The 17,365-nt window shown below is 42.4% G+C and overlaps 1 protein-coding gene across 11 annotated transcripts in view; it reads left to right on the top strand.

Annotated features, from left to right (window-relative positions):
- ATG13 (autophagy related 13) overlaps window positions 1-13,515 on the top strand; it is a 39,500-nt gene extending 25,985 nt beyond the window's left edge. For 4 of the 11 annotated variants that reach the window (XM_084850109.1, XM_084850088.1, XM_084850084.1 and 1 more), the window contains 6 exons: window positions 927-1,037; window positions 3,585-3,724; window positions 6,016-6,133; window positions 6,410-6,487; window positions 6,656-6,772; window positions 7,349-7,663. In XM_084850109.1, coding sequence (XP_084706235.1) covers window positions 927-1,037; window positions 3,585-3,724; window positions 6,016-6,133; window positions 6,410-6,487; window positions 6,656-6,772; window positions 7,349-7,582 — 798 coding nt within the window. In that variant the 3' untranslated portion in view covers window positions 7,583-7,663. Of the gene's footprint in view, window positions 1-926; window positions 1,038-3,584; window positions 3,725-6,015; window positions 6,134-6,409; window positions 6,488-6,655; window positions 6,773-7,348; window positions 7,664-10,291 lie in introns of those variants that run through there. The other 7 variants (XM_084850126.1, XM_084850079.1, XM_084850139.1 and 4 more) reach the window with 5 other exon arrangements.
- Window positions 13,516-17,365: the final 3,850 nt, after the last annotated feature.

Below are 17,365 nucleotides of genomic sequence, written 5' to 3'. Positions count from 1 at the left end.
CACAAATGCTTCCACATGTGTTTCTGGCCTTCCCCAGTTTTCTGTTCTCATCCCAGCTCCTGAATCGCAGATATCTCCCAAGTTCTTGGAATGACTTGTTGGACTGTGCAAGGACTACAATTAGGAGAGGGAGCCTCAAAGCCCTGCTGCACATGATGATGCTGTTTGGAATCTAGTCTGTCTTTCAATCTGATAATGTCTGTACAAGAGGGTGTGGATACGATAATGTACCTATAAATAACAGTGAGTGTAATGAAGGGAAAGGGATGATGTCTCTTCAGTTAGGGAAAATGCTCCATAGGAGAAGTTCACTGATAAACATTTATAAAGAATTGGTGAGTTCTTGGAAAGAGTGAGAACAGGATAACATTCAGCTTTTGAAAAATGAAGTCCTTGACATTTAGGAAGGTCCGGAAAATCTGGGGAACATGCAGTAGACCCATGCAAGGTCCTTGCCCTTCAATGGGAAATGCCTTCTGCTATTTACCTTAGTTTCCTGTAGTTTTCAAGTGAGTGCTCCATTGTCTGGGATGTTATGGGCAAGCTGTAGCCGCCTTTGTGCTATCCTTCAAACTACATTAAGGCGTTTTCCATCATTTATAAGTGGTTATGTGCCATTTTTAAAGCAAAATCCAGTTTTGGGAATTGGTCCTTAGTATCCTAAACTCTACTTGGAAGTAAATTCTTCCATTATACTCAGTGGGGCCGTTTCTTCTTCTAAAAAAAAGTACGTGATGGATAGATGAATTTTGCAAGCGTGTGTGTATATATGTGTTAGAATCCAGTAACCACAGTTCCAGTCTACTGTTTTATACTTCAAATCTGATTTCTTTTCCTGGCCTTGTCCAATAATTCTGAAAATTATTCAGACTGTGTGGGGTTTTCCATTTCTCTCCCTTTCCCTCCCCCCGCTCTCATTTTCTTAGCTCTCCAGCTCTCGTCTTCCTTATCAGCCTGCAGCCCTGGGAGTTGGATCAGCTGACCTGGGCTACCCAGTAGTCTTTGCTGGCGGCTTGAGTGCTGCACATCCTCACCAGGTATTCTTAGAGGGCTGAGGCATCTCATGCATAGCTAACACTATTCCTTACAACTCTTGACATGCTCCTCTACCCATTCACATCACACTGGCAAAGGAGCTAGGCTTATAGTTAGAAAAGATCATGATGTTAGGTAGGGATGTGTACCTGTTTCAGACAAAGCCCAAGCAGAATTGGGCCCCTTCAGAGGCAAAGCAAGCTTCTGTAGGTGAAGAGGGCTTCCTTCTGAAGCCACCAGAACCAGCTGAGCCACAACGGGGCTTTGTTACCAATTTGTGCTTGGGGATGCAGATATTATGCCTCCTCTCCAAAAAGCGTCTTTTGTGTCCCATTTTTCTAAAACACCAATGAACAGAGGGAGAGTGGTTGAGTGATTGAGAGGTCCCCCTTCTAATCCTAGAACACATTTTACTAGAGGCTTCAATCATTGTGCTTGGGGGGAGGGCAAAGATGGGACCACGAGATGGCCATTCTTCCAATGCCATCAGGTTTCACTACAAAAAAAGCCTTAAACTGCTGAAGATGATCTTTTGAGTCTTGGCAGATACATATATCTTTCCATATATCTTTCCATATATATATATATATATATATATATATATATTCCATATATATATGGAAACAGATGCTTTTTCAGGTTACCCTGTCCCAAGCCATTTATGGCTTTGTAGGTTAATACCAGCATTTTGAATTGGGCGCAGAAATGGACTGGCAGCCAGTACAGATTATAAAGCACTAGTGTAATACTATCATGGGCCAGTCCCAGTGATAGCCAGTGGGAGGCATGAAGCTTCAGATTTCTGAATCTCAGCTTGGTTTTGGCCTCTGAACTGGTTCAGGCAGAACTGGGCCATTTTCCGAATTGAGGTCCGAGTCAAATCTGCAGGTTGGTGGACACCTCTAATATTACCAAGAAAAGCTAATCTCATACTGCTTTGGATTCACATTAAGTGCAGTTTTAATGGGCATTCTTTTTATGGGTGACTATGCAGGAAATAAACGGAGTTGAGATTTATTCACATGCACATAATTGCACTGTCACAAAGGTAGAGCAAGTTATTTCTCTGTCTTCTCTGATGATGTCATACTAAGAGCATTTCTTTGTAAATTACCTCTGTGAGTCTACCCTTTAAGATGGGGAATTGGAGATTTATTTTCAGTAGGCATCTCAGAATTATAGAATTTGATTTGTTCTTTTTGGATACTCACCACCAAGTCTGAACATTTTATGGAACTGCTGTGAGATTGTTTTGCTTAATTGTGGTTAGAGTACTGGACTGGGACTCGAGGTCTAGGTTCAAGTCCCCACTCTGCCATGAAGCTCACTTGATGACTTTGGGCCAGTCACTGGGCATGTTCGTACAATCAGGGAGGGGAAAACAAGCCACGGTAGTTTATTTCCCCCACTGCACGTGTCAGGGGGATTTGCATAATTACCCTCGCCAGCACAGCTTGTCGTGTCATGCAGACCAGGCGAGGGTGGCTTGTTGCTGTGGTTAATAAGCCAGCCCAGAACCCTACAACAGCCCATGGGTTCTGGGTGGCTTATTAACCACAGCAACAAGGCACTCTTGTTGAGTTCACATGACACGGCAAGCCATGCTGGCAAGGGTAATTATGCAAATTCCCCTGGAACGTAACCGGCATGTGCAGCAGGAGAAATAAGCCATCATGGCTAATTTCCCCCTCCATGATCATGCGACCCCAATCACTGACTCTCAGCCTAACCTACCTCATAGGATTGTCATGAGAATAAAATGGAGAAGAGGAGGATCATGTATGCCACCTTGAGCTCCTTGGAGGAAAAGCAGGATATGCATGTAACAAATAAATAAACGTATTTTAGATGGTGCCTGGGAAAGGAGTTGTATGGATTTTAATCATATTTAGATTACGTTGTGGGTGTGCCTTGATGTCATTCTACATTGTTTATATGTCCCTGATGATGGAGCAGGATACAAATCCAAATAAATTAAAGTCAAGACAAAATAATAATTAAGAAGATTTCTCACTAGTCTTCCTTCCCCCTTGCCACAATCCAAAGATTGCTGTTTTACTTGTAGGATACAATGGGAGCTGAGCTACGTTATGCTAACATTGTCAGCAGCAGCACAGCTCTGCCTGTTAAGAACTCTGAAGGCTCTCTGCCAACACGCAAAGAAAACTGGAGGGTATCAGTCAAACACAGGGGAATGTGGAGCTACTGTCCTGCTTTCTCTGTCAGTTGTTCGTTGCGAGTGACCTCTCACCTTGGCTTCTGATTTCCTCTATTTCTTCCCCTCTCAATTTTCCTATACATTTGACTGTGATCCTCTCCAGCTTTCTTTGACTGGTGGTAGGAAGCCTTCAAGGTTTTTAACAGGCAGAATCAGGCTGCTTCTCATATCATTAGTATGACATGTAGCCCAGCTGTCAGTTACCTATCATCAAGAGTGAACCAACCCTTGTGACAAAATAGCAGAATCAAGCGTTTCCTCTGGTGCAGTGTTTTGTTTTGTTTTTAACAAATACTAAAATGTCTTATTTGGACATCTCTTTCTACTTCAGTTGGTTGTTCCAGGGAAGGAGGGAGGAGTGCCTTTGATTCCAAACCAACCAATACATGGCACTCAAGCCGATCATGAGAGAATGGTAACATGCATCCCTTTGGATGGGGGCCACTACTCTGCAGTTACTCCATCTAGTAGGTAGGTATTCCATTCCGCCATTGTGTCTCATGTTCTTGCTACAGGTTTTAAAAATGGAAATTAATTTACATGGATATAACCTGCTTTCTTACATTGACCAGTAATTTTGGGAAGAGGGAGTTACAAAGATCATTAGAGGAGCTTAACATCTCTAGGAATTATACAACTTTTTCATAATAAAATACCTCTACACACACAGAGGGTGTGAATAATATATGCTGAGATTCAGTAACTTAACAACATCAATCAGTCCTTAATTATTGTCACTTTCATTATTAGTGATGCAGCAGTATCTAAAGGTTACTATTATTTTGGTCTTTGGAGAACGTTTACCAGTTTCTGCACCAATTAGAAGCATAAGTGCTCAGAGTGTAATTTGGTAAGATTGTATAACTGCCAGTTTTGGTCAGCTCTTTTTTTCCCTGTGCTTTGGATTTTTCTTAGCCATTTGATTTCTTAAGGTCTGTTGCTTAAGTGAATCTCTTCTAATTACACTCCCAGGCTTACATGGCACACTGATTGCCAGGTTCCTATTTACATGATAAAAAAGAGAACTTTTGATATATGGTTCTTGACATTTGTCATAGCAAGCCTTCCCAGATCAAGACAAAATGGTGTAAGCCTCCCAAATGTCTACATAAGCCATATGGTTTGGCAGTTTTTGCCTAGTTTGACAACCTCTTGACTGTATCAAGAACACTACAAAAAGCCAGGTGGGAGGATAGGGAGGGAAAGGAAGTCTTGGCTATGGGGCAGTTTGGGACTTGCCATGCAGTTGCCTGTGCCACTTTAGGAGGTTAATTTCATACTCTGAGAAAAACTGATTTAGCTAGTCTTGTTGTCATCTCCACCTTGTGACACTTCATTGGCAACACATATGAGAAGTCAAACAAAAGGTTGTAGTATTGGTAGTGAAGTCCAGTTTCTGTAAAATGACTGGACGCAGGTGCTAAAGCATTGTTTCAGCTTCTAACAAGAGTGAGCTGCTTCACTCAAATTGCATTTTGTTTCCCCTTGGCACAGCTTGTCTTAGGGGTAAGCCCAATACTTGTCACATGGACTTGGGTCCAGAACGAAGATTGCCTTTTGCAGATTAATTCACCGGGAAAGTGATAGTATTCTCTAAGTGTGACATGGCTACTTGTCCTGGGGATGTGCAATTCCAGGGCCAGATTTAGGACAGGCAACTGGCCTTGAGCTATCTAGTCCGCAGCTGAAACTAATAGTACAAACAGTTTGTCTTCCATTGTAAAGCTGTAAAACTGTTTAACACCGGTCCACCTAATGTTGGTGCTAAGTTCAGTTTCTTGATGTTAGTACGTTCCAGTTCTTTTTAAAATTAAAAAGCTTCTATAAGCTTAGAGAAAGTAACCCTGGTTTTTATTTGCTTATATATGGCATGAATAAATATGATGTACAAATCTAGATGAACAAATGTATCACATTTGACAGGAATAAATCATGAATTATTATGTATGTATTTATTACAATTATTTATATGCCATCTTCCAGGATACAAATCATAGAATAGGATTGGAAGGGGCCTATAAGACCATCAAGTCTAACCTCCAGGCAGCTTCAAGTAACCTCAAAACACATTTTTGAAAGACTTTGCTATGATTATTTATTATTTAAAGTTTTTTTTACTCTGCTCTTTAGACAAACAAGGCTCCCAGAGTGATTTACAAAGATGAGTAATAAGACAATGGCCTAGCTTGCATGTAATGACAACCCATAGGTTGTTTATTAATCCATGGATTAAAGGGGCCACAGGTGACCATGCTACTTCCCACCTGCTCGCTGCTTCCACTTTGCACTCCATGGTTTGTTGTTGGGTTAAAAGTCTGTGTTATTTCTGCCTCAACAACCAACAGTGCTGGGTTTAGGGATTGCAGCAAGCAATCTAGGAACAGGGCTTTCCTAGGTTGCTTGCCAAACCAGATGCAAAGTGGAAGCAGTGAGAGGGTGGGAGGCAGCGCTCTCACTTGTGCACAGCCACAACCAACCATGAGTTAATTAACCTGTGATTGGTTGTTACATATGAACTGGGTCTATCCCTTATTCACATTTACAATCTAAATGAATTTAGTTGTGGTGTAAGTTGCCTTGTATACCTCCAGTAAAAGGCAGTTTATAAATAAATAAATAAGTAAGTAAGTAGAAGTAGTGGTAGTGGTTGTAATAATAATAATAATAGAATATACACTGATGCAGCAGTGGTTCACCCCACTGCTAGTGTAGAAATTGATGAGTAAATTAAATCACTCCTCTCTCTCTCTTTGATCTCTTAGTGAGGACACAGAAACGATATCTAACAGCAGTGAAGGAAAGAGTGGGTCCCCACATGATCTCTTGGAGACCATTTTTGTCCGGAAGGTGGGGGCCTTTGTCAACAAACCCATCAACCAGGTAATTTAAGTTCATTGTCCTGCCATGGTTTCATGGTGTGCTGTTTCGTCAGGAAAGAAAGAGCACAAGAAATTTCCTGTCACTTGACACAGAAGGCAGAAAACAATAGGCCATGTTGGCTGCAATCTGCATAACATTATGCAGCATTTAGATTTCTCTTATTTCTGAACTTGGGTTGACAAGTTTCAGGGATCCTAGCCTAGATTTGCAGTGGCATGTTGCATGCTAGGCAGAAAGAGAACATACAACTAGATTTTGTCTTTTGAACCTCTTTAGGTGACAATGGCCAGTTTGGACATTCCTTTTGCTATGTTTGCTCCCAAGCACTTTGAGCTGGAAGAGAATGACCCCATGGTATGTACTGCCAACACTTCTCAGTCCTGCCTTCCCAGCACTGAATTTCCTAATCCAGGCATTAGCATGCCTGTGTTTTCTGACTGAAAAGCTAGCTTCTCACATCTGCTTAACTTCCTCATATCAGTATTTGGGTATGTTGGTCTGACACTTGGATTTATTCAACAGGTGAATCCTCCTGACTCTCCAGAAGTTGAGTCCCCCCTCCAGGGCAGTTTACACTCAGTGGATTCCAGTGGCAGCAGCAGTGGGAACATCCATGACGATTTTGTTATGGTAGATTTTGTAAGTCCATAAACCCATATACAAATCTTTCTGCTAAAGCATCAGTGTCTGAAGAAGAATCTAAATGCTAAATTGACAATGAATATCGATAAAATTCCTTGAACAAAGGTGTCTTTAAGAACCAATATGGGACCAATCTCTCTGAATATTCCTTTAAAAGACCCAGAAATACACTGACATGGCCCCCCAAATATTGAGAGACTGAGCTTCTTTCTTTGCACTAGAAAGAAACAAGAAGTCCAAAGCAATGGAACTTTTGAGGGATCTGAAACAATTGTAGACTTGTGGGACTACAACAAAGGCTGTCTAGCACAGGCTTCTGCCTGAAAGTAGGACCTTTCACCAAATTAATTTCAACAGATTATCCCCATTGCACAGATTATATTGTGGCACAAACAAAGAGCATTGTCTAAGGTATTCTTTAATGGAGATGTGCACACACTTCAGAGAACAGGCAAATGACCAGTTTTTATCAGAGAAAAATGAAAGTGATGCTCAATTATATGCTGTTATTGATAATACAAAATTGTTGGTTATCTATGTAGAGCTGATTGACATCTGTCCCTTTAATTCTAGAAACCGGCATTTTCTAAAGATGACATCCTCCCAATGGACCTGGGCACATTCTACCGTGAATTTCAGAATCCTCCTCAGCTCAGCAGCCTCTCCATTGACATTGGGGCTCAATCCATGGCAGAAGATCTGGTATGTGAAAATGGGATTTCAATTTGTGAGGGACGTAGGGATCCTATGAGGAACCTTCCATGCTCAACTTATGCAAACCAGCCTAATTTGAGAGGACCTCTCTAATATGATAGAAAGCTATGATAGCATAGTAAAGAGACTGAGCTGTAAACCAGGGAGTCCCCACTTCAAATCCTGTCTCTTGCAGGTGCTCTGAAAGTAGATGACCTTAGGCAAACTACTGTCTCTCATCTTTACCCTACCCCACCCCAATACACACATAGTGCGGGAATAGTAATTTTTATCTACCTTACAGGACTGTTGTAGGGATTCCTGAGATAACATATGTGAAATACTTAAAACACTCTGAAGTGGTACATAAAAATACCATGAAATGTCATCAGTGTTTCTATGCCTTTGGCCCCAAACCTTTCAAATAAAGCAGAAACAGGCCTAGTACAGGATAATATTCTCGTGAAGTATGGCTACAACAGCTGCCAAGGACATTTTTGGTTTGGCTGTTACCTTGTGAAGTGTATCCTTGTTCTGCATTAGAAACGTGATACACTCCTAGGACCTTATAGATGCAGGACTTCCCTTCATCCTAAGAGTGCTTGGCCTTGACTGAGATTTTAAGTCAGATTTCTAACTTACGGTACAGGAAGAAGCTGTTAGTTTGCATTCCATCATGGTGCCTGCCATGTTCATAGCCCTGGTTATCTCAAACAGTAAGGGCCTTTCCAGGTTACCAGTTTGTAGAACAGCAGAAACACAGTTATTGCTCACTTGTTGTGCAGGATCCAGTTACCTTCTCACAAGGAATTGCTTCTGTTTGGGGACTATATTTTCCCAGCACTCAAATCACATTATTTTAGTCTTGCTAAAATGCTATTCTTTTCCCAGCTACTAGGGACATGGCAGTTTAGAGTGCTATGGAAGTGCTAGGAAGTGGTTGCATGAGCATCCCAGGCACCTATTAGATAAGCAACAACACAACTTGATCCTCACCCCCACTCCAGCATGTCAATACCATGTTGTGTCCTTATCAACAGTACTCATCCTGAAAAGAGAGAACTAGCCAAAGAGGGGACTTGGAGGGGATTTGTAAAACTGATTAGTTTCAAGATGGTACTGATGAAGAATCTTCATGTCAGGTTCACTAAGTTGGAACTTTAGCTGGATTTGCTGCAGAGGGTGAAACTGACAGCTGCTTCTCCATTTTAGTGTTGACACTACTCAACTTAGCTTTTAACTTTGATTCTTCTCTCTCCTTTGCCAGCTCTGTCAGTTGCCACCTTGCAATGTCTCTCCCTTCATAATATTGCAAAAATCTCTCTGTTCCCCTTCGTACCCTCAACTAAAAGTGTGGTTCCTGCTTTCGTGATCTCCCTGGCTACAGCATCCTTCTTCTCTCTCGCCCAACCCTGGCCAAAACTCTGCTGCCAAAATCATTCACCTCTCCTGTCACTTAGACTAGGCAATATTGGTTCTAAGATCCTTCCACTGATTTTTATCCCCTTCCACATCCAGTACAAACTCTTCATTACCCTATTACCCTTCATTACCCATTATTTCATTGCTTGTAACTTCCAATTGTATCATCCTCAGCCCCCCGCCCCCGCCCAATATCTTGCAACCTATCACAACTCCTCCCATTCTCCTTTGCTTTCCCCTACATACAAACATGTACATGGAGCCTCTAGGCTCTCTTCTCAGACCACATTCTCCCTCCCTCCATTGTTTATTTTCGGTTGTAAGCTCTTTGGGGTAAGCAGCATTGTATTCTTGCCTTTGATAAGTATATCATATGACAGATAGCACTGTATACAGACAATAAGGTCTGCAATCTTTTCCCCTTCAATTTTTTGGCATTTCTTTTCTCCTGTGGTGGAGGACACATTGAAGTTGCAGGACAGGACATCTGTTTCTCCCCCCACCCCCAGTTACCACCACCACACACTCCATTACATGTGAACTAAATAGCTTGCTTTTGGCTTTGAATCTGAAAGGTTAAAACACCCTAGGAGGGTGATTTGAATGGATTTTCTGGACAAGATCCAATACCTGAGGACATTAAAACAACCCAACAACAAATGATGGTTTCTTTTCCTGGATTGTTTGTGGTTAACAACCCAAGTTTGTAATCTTTGTAAACTGCCCAGAGAGCTTTGGTTATTGGGCGGTATAGAAATGTAATAATAGTTTCGGGATTGCATGTAACGACAACCCAGGATTCAACAGAGCCATGCTCTGGCTTGCTGTTACATGTGAACCAACGAATGGTCAAGTAAACATATCTTTCCTAGTTTGGTGCGAGGAGGCATCTAGCAATAGCTTAAGTCTTCCTCATCACCCAGGAAAGGGAGGGATCATATGACTAGGATCTTTAGTGCTAGTGATCTTGGGCCCCTCCTTCAGTTTGTTCCTGTCTTTCACCCAGGACAGCACTCTCCTTTTCACTCTGTTTCTTTCTGGAGCTGTATCTGAATATAAGGTCTTTAACGTTCCCTATCTTACTGTTTTTTCCTACCTGTCTCTTAGCAGCTGGCTGATGGTTATTGTTTCAGGAAACTTCAGAGACCAAGATCTCATGCACCTGTTGTTCCTTTTCTCTCACACACAACTCCAGGACCAAGCCTTAGCCAGATGATATTTTGTTTACAGTATTTTGCTCCTTTCTGAGAATGTTCTGCACACAGGTTTGGAGATCTGGGTACTGAGCTTGAGAGCATTACATAGATTAATAGGAATGGTTTTTTGAACCCATCTATTGATTCAAAGCTGCCTTTAGATCAGCCTGAAATAGCTGCTCAGAATTTTTCTTTGTTTTCACAGGACTCACTGCCGGAGAAACTGGCTGTCCATGAGAAAAATGTCAAAGAATTTGATGCCTTTGTAGAGACTTTACAGTAAAGCTGAGCCCCTCTGACAGCAGCATTGAACTTCCTCTTGTACACCTGGAAAAAGAAAGCCCATATATCCTGCCTTTCTTTCCTTAGTGTCATCTTCTGTCCCACACCACCACCACCCATTTAGTAGGCACTGATTGCTTTGCTCTGTCAGATGCAGAAACTATGGTGTATATTTCTTTGAACTTGGCCTTGGGATGGATGTAATTCACTTTCCTCCTAGAAAGTGGAAAGTTCATATGTAATACAGTGCATTAGGAAACAAGATCACACATTTTCCCCTTTCATTCTCTCATCTGAGACTAAATTACTGCTTCCTCTGTCAACAAGATTGTAGGATCTGGTTTCCAGAGGTCATTCCTTTCACTTGGATCTACAATACCACCAAGCAGAAAGAACTGTACATAACCGTCTTGGGAGCATTGGACAGATTCTGCTAGTATGAGTTCAAAATACCACTTTGCAGAATTGGCCTCTCTTAGTAAGTTCAGTTAAGACATTAGGCAAGGAGCCAATGGTCACCTTTGGCACCCTAAACAAGACAAACAATATTGCACATCTATGTGTGGGAAATAGGAAGTGAGGGGCCCAGCCTCCCTACCTGATGCGCAATTGGGAAGTAATCCACAGAATGCTGAAAGTAGTGCTTTTCATGTATTACCTGCCAACAGAGAGTATGTCAAAACATTACATCCCCAAGGCCACAGGTCTGTGGCATTTGGAGAAGATTCAGAGTTCACAGGCTCTGCTTACCATCTGTAGTTGTAAATATGAATTTGGAATCCTAATTCTCTAGGGTTATTAAATTAGGGGTCCTTAGTCCAAAGTTATCTCCCCTAGATGTTGCTGCTCTATAATAAAATAAACAAGAAATATTTATTACTCTAAAGGAAACCTATATTTAAAGAAATTGTATGTGATGTTTTCACTTTGTTATGCAGCCATATAGGCTGCTCTGTCCTTTGTCACTGCAAGAGTTCTGTACCAAAAACCCCTGTTCTCTTCTCTCCCCACCCCCGCTCATCCTCCAGGGTAAACCATAACATGTATTTTCAGAAACAGATATGGTTATTCTAGTAAATGATCTCTTCTGAGGACTGAGTTGATTTCCATTACACCCTGTTTGGGTCCATGGATATCATAAATAAAATGCACATGTTGGTACAGTGAACTTGCAGGAAATTTCTAAAAAGCTGGGTTCTGACAGGCTTGTAAAATAAGCTCTCTGTGATCTGCAGTCAGCTAGAAAGTAGCTTATTCATAGAAGCACACTTTAAGAGGTTTGTGGTACTTGTTTTAATCGGCTGGGTTTTGATTGGCTAAAAGTTTATTTTTGTAATGACCTAGCCATTGAGCAATGGTTGGCTGGCATTGCTGTGTGTTTGATCTGCCTGCTTTGTGTCCTTCACCAAATATGGGGAAGGGAAGAGACAAGACACTAAGCATGAGCTCAGGGATTAGCAGGACTCTGGGCACAACTCCTTCCTTTTTGCTATCAAAAACCAAGCTGAGGCTGCAATCCTGTGCAAACTTTCTTGGGAGTAAATCTCATTAAACTCTGTAGAAGTTATGTCTGAGTAAACACATTTAAGATTGCACTGTAAGATGCTGAGAAAAAAAGACCCTCTTTATCCCCTCCCTGTTCCTCTGTTATATTTGATTCCGTTATCTTTGACATTATTTCTTATGACTATGGGCCTTTTATGCCTGAAAGACCTTTACGGTTTCCTGGTTAAGATAGTGAGATGTTAACTTCCTGAATTACACACCTCTCTTCTTTAAGATAAAAAGGTTGGGCAGGGTGGGGGGTTTAAATAAATGACAGCAGTTGTATAACCATGTAGCCTCTGGAGCTTTCTAACCCGTGCTGCTGCATAGAAATGAGCTGAAGGTTAAAATTCTTACCTTCTAGCATGCTGATGTTTTCCATTATTAACCGAAATTGTGAGATGCTTATTTATGTAGATTCAAAAGTGGCATTTGAAATTTGTATTCAAAGCAGTTAGTGGAGATACCATTACATGCCATTGGTCATGAAAAACACAATCAAATCCACTTGTGACCTAAATTATTACTTGGTAGTTGTTTTCTGCCAGGAGTGATATTGACATCAAAACTACCTTAGAAACCTCCAGTGAATCTGCCAGAGAGTAATACCACAAACCTTAGTTAAGATGTCTGCATGATCTAGGGCCATAGTCCCAAAGTACCTGCCAAACCCTTTATCCTTCTCATCAGTCTGGAATGTGGATACAAGGAGATTGGTATTCCTTTTGTTACCCATGAGGTGTCAAATTATTTGTCCAAGGTTAGGGACAGTGCTGATGTAGAGCCAGCCCTCCTTGTCTAAACAGGTTAGCATTACAGCATTAACAATAATGCCGTACAGGAGAGCATGTTCAGGTAAATGACTGCATGGGACAGCCAGCAGCCTCCTGGTAAGTAAATTGCTTGCAGAAGTCATGATCCTGCTGTGATAATCATTTTGCCTCTCTACCTGCCAACTATGTAGAGCTTGCTAAGTTACTGGGTTGTTGTTTTTGTGCACCTTCCTGTTGATGATTCTTCCTGTATCACGGCACTACCTCTTTCTAGTTCTTACCTTCACAATGAAATGCTATGATGCTTAAGGGAAGTTAGCTACAGTTATTTCTTGTTCAGATTGCCTATTGTCAGTACAATTTTAGACCAAGGTCACAACGTCTGCTTTGAGGAATAGAACTACCATGGAGGTACTGCTGTTGCTATTCATTTACAATAGATACTGAATGTGCTGAGCTGCTGGGTTTTACCTACACCAAAATACATACTACTTTCTATGTGATTTTCTGAGTCTTGGCACTTTTGCTCATTCTCAGAGTAAATTATTCCTTAAGTCCTACTTAATATGTTAATTTACTAGCCTAGATCAGTCCTGCTATGGGATAGATTCAGCTGTTGCAGACTTTCAAAGGAAGCTGTTTTAATGACCACCTACTTTGCAATGTACTGCTATAAATAAGAACTTATACATAAACTGGCAACTTACAAATGCTTTGGTTGAAGGGAGAAGGGTCTTGAATTACATTTATTTGGTAATAGTTTTCAGAATACTTCTACATGTATTCATATAATTTCAAATAAAACTTTTATGTATGTTACTCTTAATTCAGCTGTCAGCCAGAGTCCCTCAGTTCACCCTGTATGTGTGTGATCATCATCTTTCCTACTAAGGAGTCAAATTTTAACAGGACAAGTAGTACAGCTGCTAAAAAAGTGAAAAATCAGCTCTTCAGCTGCTATTTCTAAGTGCTGCTTTATATGCTACCTTTTAACAGCTCACTGCTATGTATGTTTGCTCAGAAGTATGACCCTATGAGCTAAGTGGGGCACTTCTCAAATAAGCATGTTTAGGACTATAGGCTTAGTATCTTGTGTACTAGAACTACCATGAAAGTGCAGCACATGTATGTTCTGAGAGAGAGAGAGAGAGAGAGACATACACACACCACTATAAAAGGTGTAAATATGAGGTAGAGAAGCAATTGGCCTAGGCTCTTCTTCGTGGTCTCTGTGCGTCACACACACACATATGGGCTCTGCGCCTGCGCGGAGTCCCATTCAGGAAACTTCTATACTTGAGGAATTTTCTGGCGGGAACCCTCCCCAAACGTCCCACTGCACATGTCTGAGTGGGTTCCCGCCTATCTCCTCAGTTCCTTTTCAACTGCCATCACAGCTGCCTCTTCAGGAATGTTGTCTGCAAAATTTTTCTGTGTGACTTAGTGCTGGGGGTGTTTTCTTCATCTTTTTTCTTGTTCTTGTTATCTTAAAAAAAAAAAAGTGGTTGTTAGTTTTTCTCTTTCTTCAGCGTATGGCATTAAAAGCCCCCTTCAGAAAGTGCATCCACTGTGGTGCTAAACTTCCCCCTTCTGATGGACACTTGTTGTGCCTCCTGTGCCTTGGGGAATCTCATGTTGTAGAAACATGCCATCATCACCAGTCCTTCTCCAAAGAAGCCTATAAAAATCGCGTGGACAGATTAAAGGCCATTTTGTGGAAAAGGGCGTTGGAATCAGTGGATACCCGAAAGTCTCATCCGTAATTGAGTGCTTCTGAGAGGACTGGGATGCTGCAATCAGTCACAGTTTCACCACCCTCAGTCAACTTCGGAGGTGGGGAGAACGGATTCTCCAACACTGGGTCGTTCTTTGGCTTTTACAATAGCCAAAATGATTACAAAAAAGGCTAAACATTATAAGCTGATGTCAGAAGCTGGGCCAAAGAGAAAGAAGAGGAAGGAACTTAAAAAGACTCTTCCAAGAGTTTTGGAGTCAGACATTCCTCCTCCTCCCCCTCGTCTGAATTCACCAATTCCAAGGCTTTCGTCAGTACCAACAACCACGGTTCCTTTGGAACTTCTTTCTACAGCCTCCGAAGGCAAGATCAGGGATATTTCTCCTGTACGATACCAAGCTGATTCCATTCCTTGGGACTGATGCTCGCAATCTCCGTCGACAAGCATCCGGGATCGTGAACCACACTCCCCTCAGTACAGACAGCCTCAATCTGCTCTCACCAGGGATCCTGCTTCTTGATACCAATCACCACTAAGGTATCATGAGGATGAATACTCGGATCGGCATTGAGATTGGGATGGACTTTCTGCCTGGTCCATGCCACCACCAAGACCCTACCAATGCGAAGATTGGTGACTGCGTCAAGATTACAATCTATCCTGTGATCGAACCAGATTGTTAGGAGCGATTTCTCCTCAGTACAGAACTGGCCCTTCAGCTACAGTCTTGTGCCCTCCTGATCACGATATATTTTTACTGCCACCTCCAGTCCCTCCACACTCGTCCTCCTTGGATAAGTCCCGATACCATGTGCACAGTTGAAAAAAACACCCCAAAGAGATATTTTTCAGGAGTCTATGGAAGATTATCAGACTCCTCATCCTATTCTTCCGTGTCTCCGTCTATCTCATCACCAGACAAAGTTGTTGGCATTCGAGACAGAGCCTCCCCCTCAGAAGATATGGCTCATTTTTCAGAGCAGGTGTTACGGATGGCGCAGTCACTTGAAGTTGATGTATAGCAACCTACAGAACATATTCAAGACCCAGTTTTTGATGCCTTGTATATGGAGACCTCTGTACTGGTGGCGATTCCATCTCTTCCCACACTCCTCCTGACTGTAAAGCAAACTTGGAATACTCCATCTTTGATGGCCCCCACCTTGAAGCACCTCGAATCAATGTATAAAGTGTAAGAAAAAGACTCAGCTTTTTTTTTTCTTATCCATGCCCGAATTCAATAATTGTTGAGGCAGCTCAGGGTCGTTCCCAGAAGCTGCATGCTTCCCCAGTGGATAAGGGCGCAGACTAGATCTGATGGGACATAGACTCTATCCTTCCACAGAATTAGGGCTTCGTCTTGCAAATTATCGGGCAATGATGTTGCGGTACCAATTGTCTTTATGGGAAAAGATGGACTTGTTATGTACTTAACCTACTGGAAGACCAGAGGGAGCTGGCCAGAATGTTGCAAGCAGAAGCAGTCAAACATTTCGTCAGCAAATTAATATCACCCGTCACAAGGCTGATAGTAACGCAAAATCCATGGTACGCCCTGTAGCCTTACATCGACATGCATGGCTCTGTTTGGCTGGACTAACATCAGAGGCCAGGTCTAAAATAGAAGACCTACCTTTTGATGGTGATGGCCTATTTAATTCTGAAATGGACAACCGGATGGATTCATTTCAGAACGTGAGATCAACAGCGAAGAAGATGGGCATAGGACAGCCACAGCAACAACTGTCTAAACCAATGCCTGGGCCTGTAAGACATCAGCCATATTTCCAGAGGTAATCGACAGACCGTGCCCCTTGATACCAACTGCAGCAGCAGCAACAGAGGAAACAGTATACTTCCTCTAAATTCTGTCAATGCTGTGCAAAACCTGACACTTCTTCCAAGCGGCGTCTTTGACTTGGAGAGGTTGAGTGCCATCCCCTCTCCACCTGCCTTGTTCTTCGTCTCTCTTTTCTTACTCCCAGCGTGGCAGGTGCTAACATTGGATTCTTGGGTGCTGGCGATGGTGCACCAAGGGTACAAGATTGAATTCGATGTCCCCCCCTCCTGTGGGAATAGTTCGAATTTCACCGTTGGAACTGTTACATCTCGAGATGAAGTCGCTTCTCAGGAAGGGTGCTATTTGACACGTTTCTCATGCTCAGAAGGACAGGAGCTTCTCCTGATATTTTATGGTTCCCAAGAGAGAAGGAGGGCTGTGTCTAATTTTAGATCTAAGATTTTTGAATGAGTTTATCATGCCCAAGAGATTCAGAATGACTACACTGGCATCAATCCTCCCTCTCCTCTGGAAGGGCGTCTGGTTTGCGCCCTGGTTTGCGGTGGTGGATCTTAAAGACGCCTATTTCCATATTGGCATCAAGGAGTCGTATCAGAAGTACCCATGTTTTGCGACTGGACCCGACACGTTCCAGTTCCACGTCCTGTCTTTCAGGCTAGCAACCGCCCTGAAGGTGTTCATGAAATGCATCACAGTTGTTTGTGCGCACCTCCATCTCAAGGGCATCAAGCTCTATCTGTATTTGGACGACTGGCTCCTCATAGCCTCTTCCAAAGAGTCCCTGGATCGGGCCATCGTAGTCATCCAGAATCTTTTCGTAGTGTTCGGCCTTTGCATCAATGAGGAGAAGTTGACTTTAGTCCCCACTCAGGTTATCTCCTTTATTGGAGCACTCCTGGCCTCGAAGAAGGGTCGCGCTTGGGACTGAGTACATCAGTTGATTTCTTTGGCGACTGTTCTTTACCAGCATCAGCATGTGTCAGCTCACACAATTCAATGTATCTTAGGGCACATGGCAGCAACTGTGTCAGTGGGCTCACTTGTGGATGTGGCCATTACAAAATTGGTTTATCCGAGTCTTTCACAATGAGACTCATCGAACCCGGCTCCAGATCCCAGAACATGTTGCCTCCTCTCTCCAT

The sequence above is a fragment of the Heloderma suspectum genome, chromosome 1 (assembly GCF_057233095.1).
Source record: "Heloderma suspectum isolate Gila_16-S chromosome 1, 16-S_ref, whole genome shotgun sequence".
NCBI classification, from domain to species: domain Eukaryota; kingdom Metazoa; phylum Chordata; class Lepidosauria; order Squamata; family Helodermatidae; genus Heloderma; species Heloderma suspectum.
The sequence above is the reverse complement of the archived record's forward strand: the minus strand, read 5'-3'. Positions and strand labels throughout refer to the sequence as shown.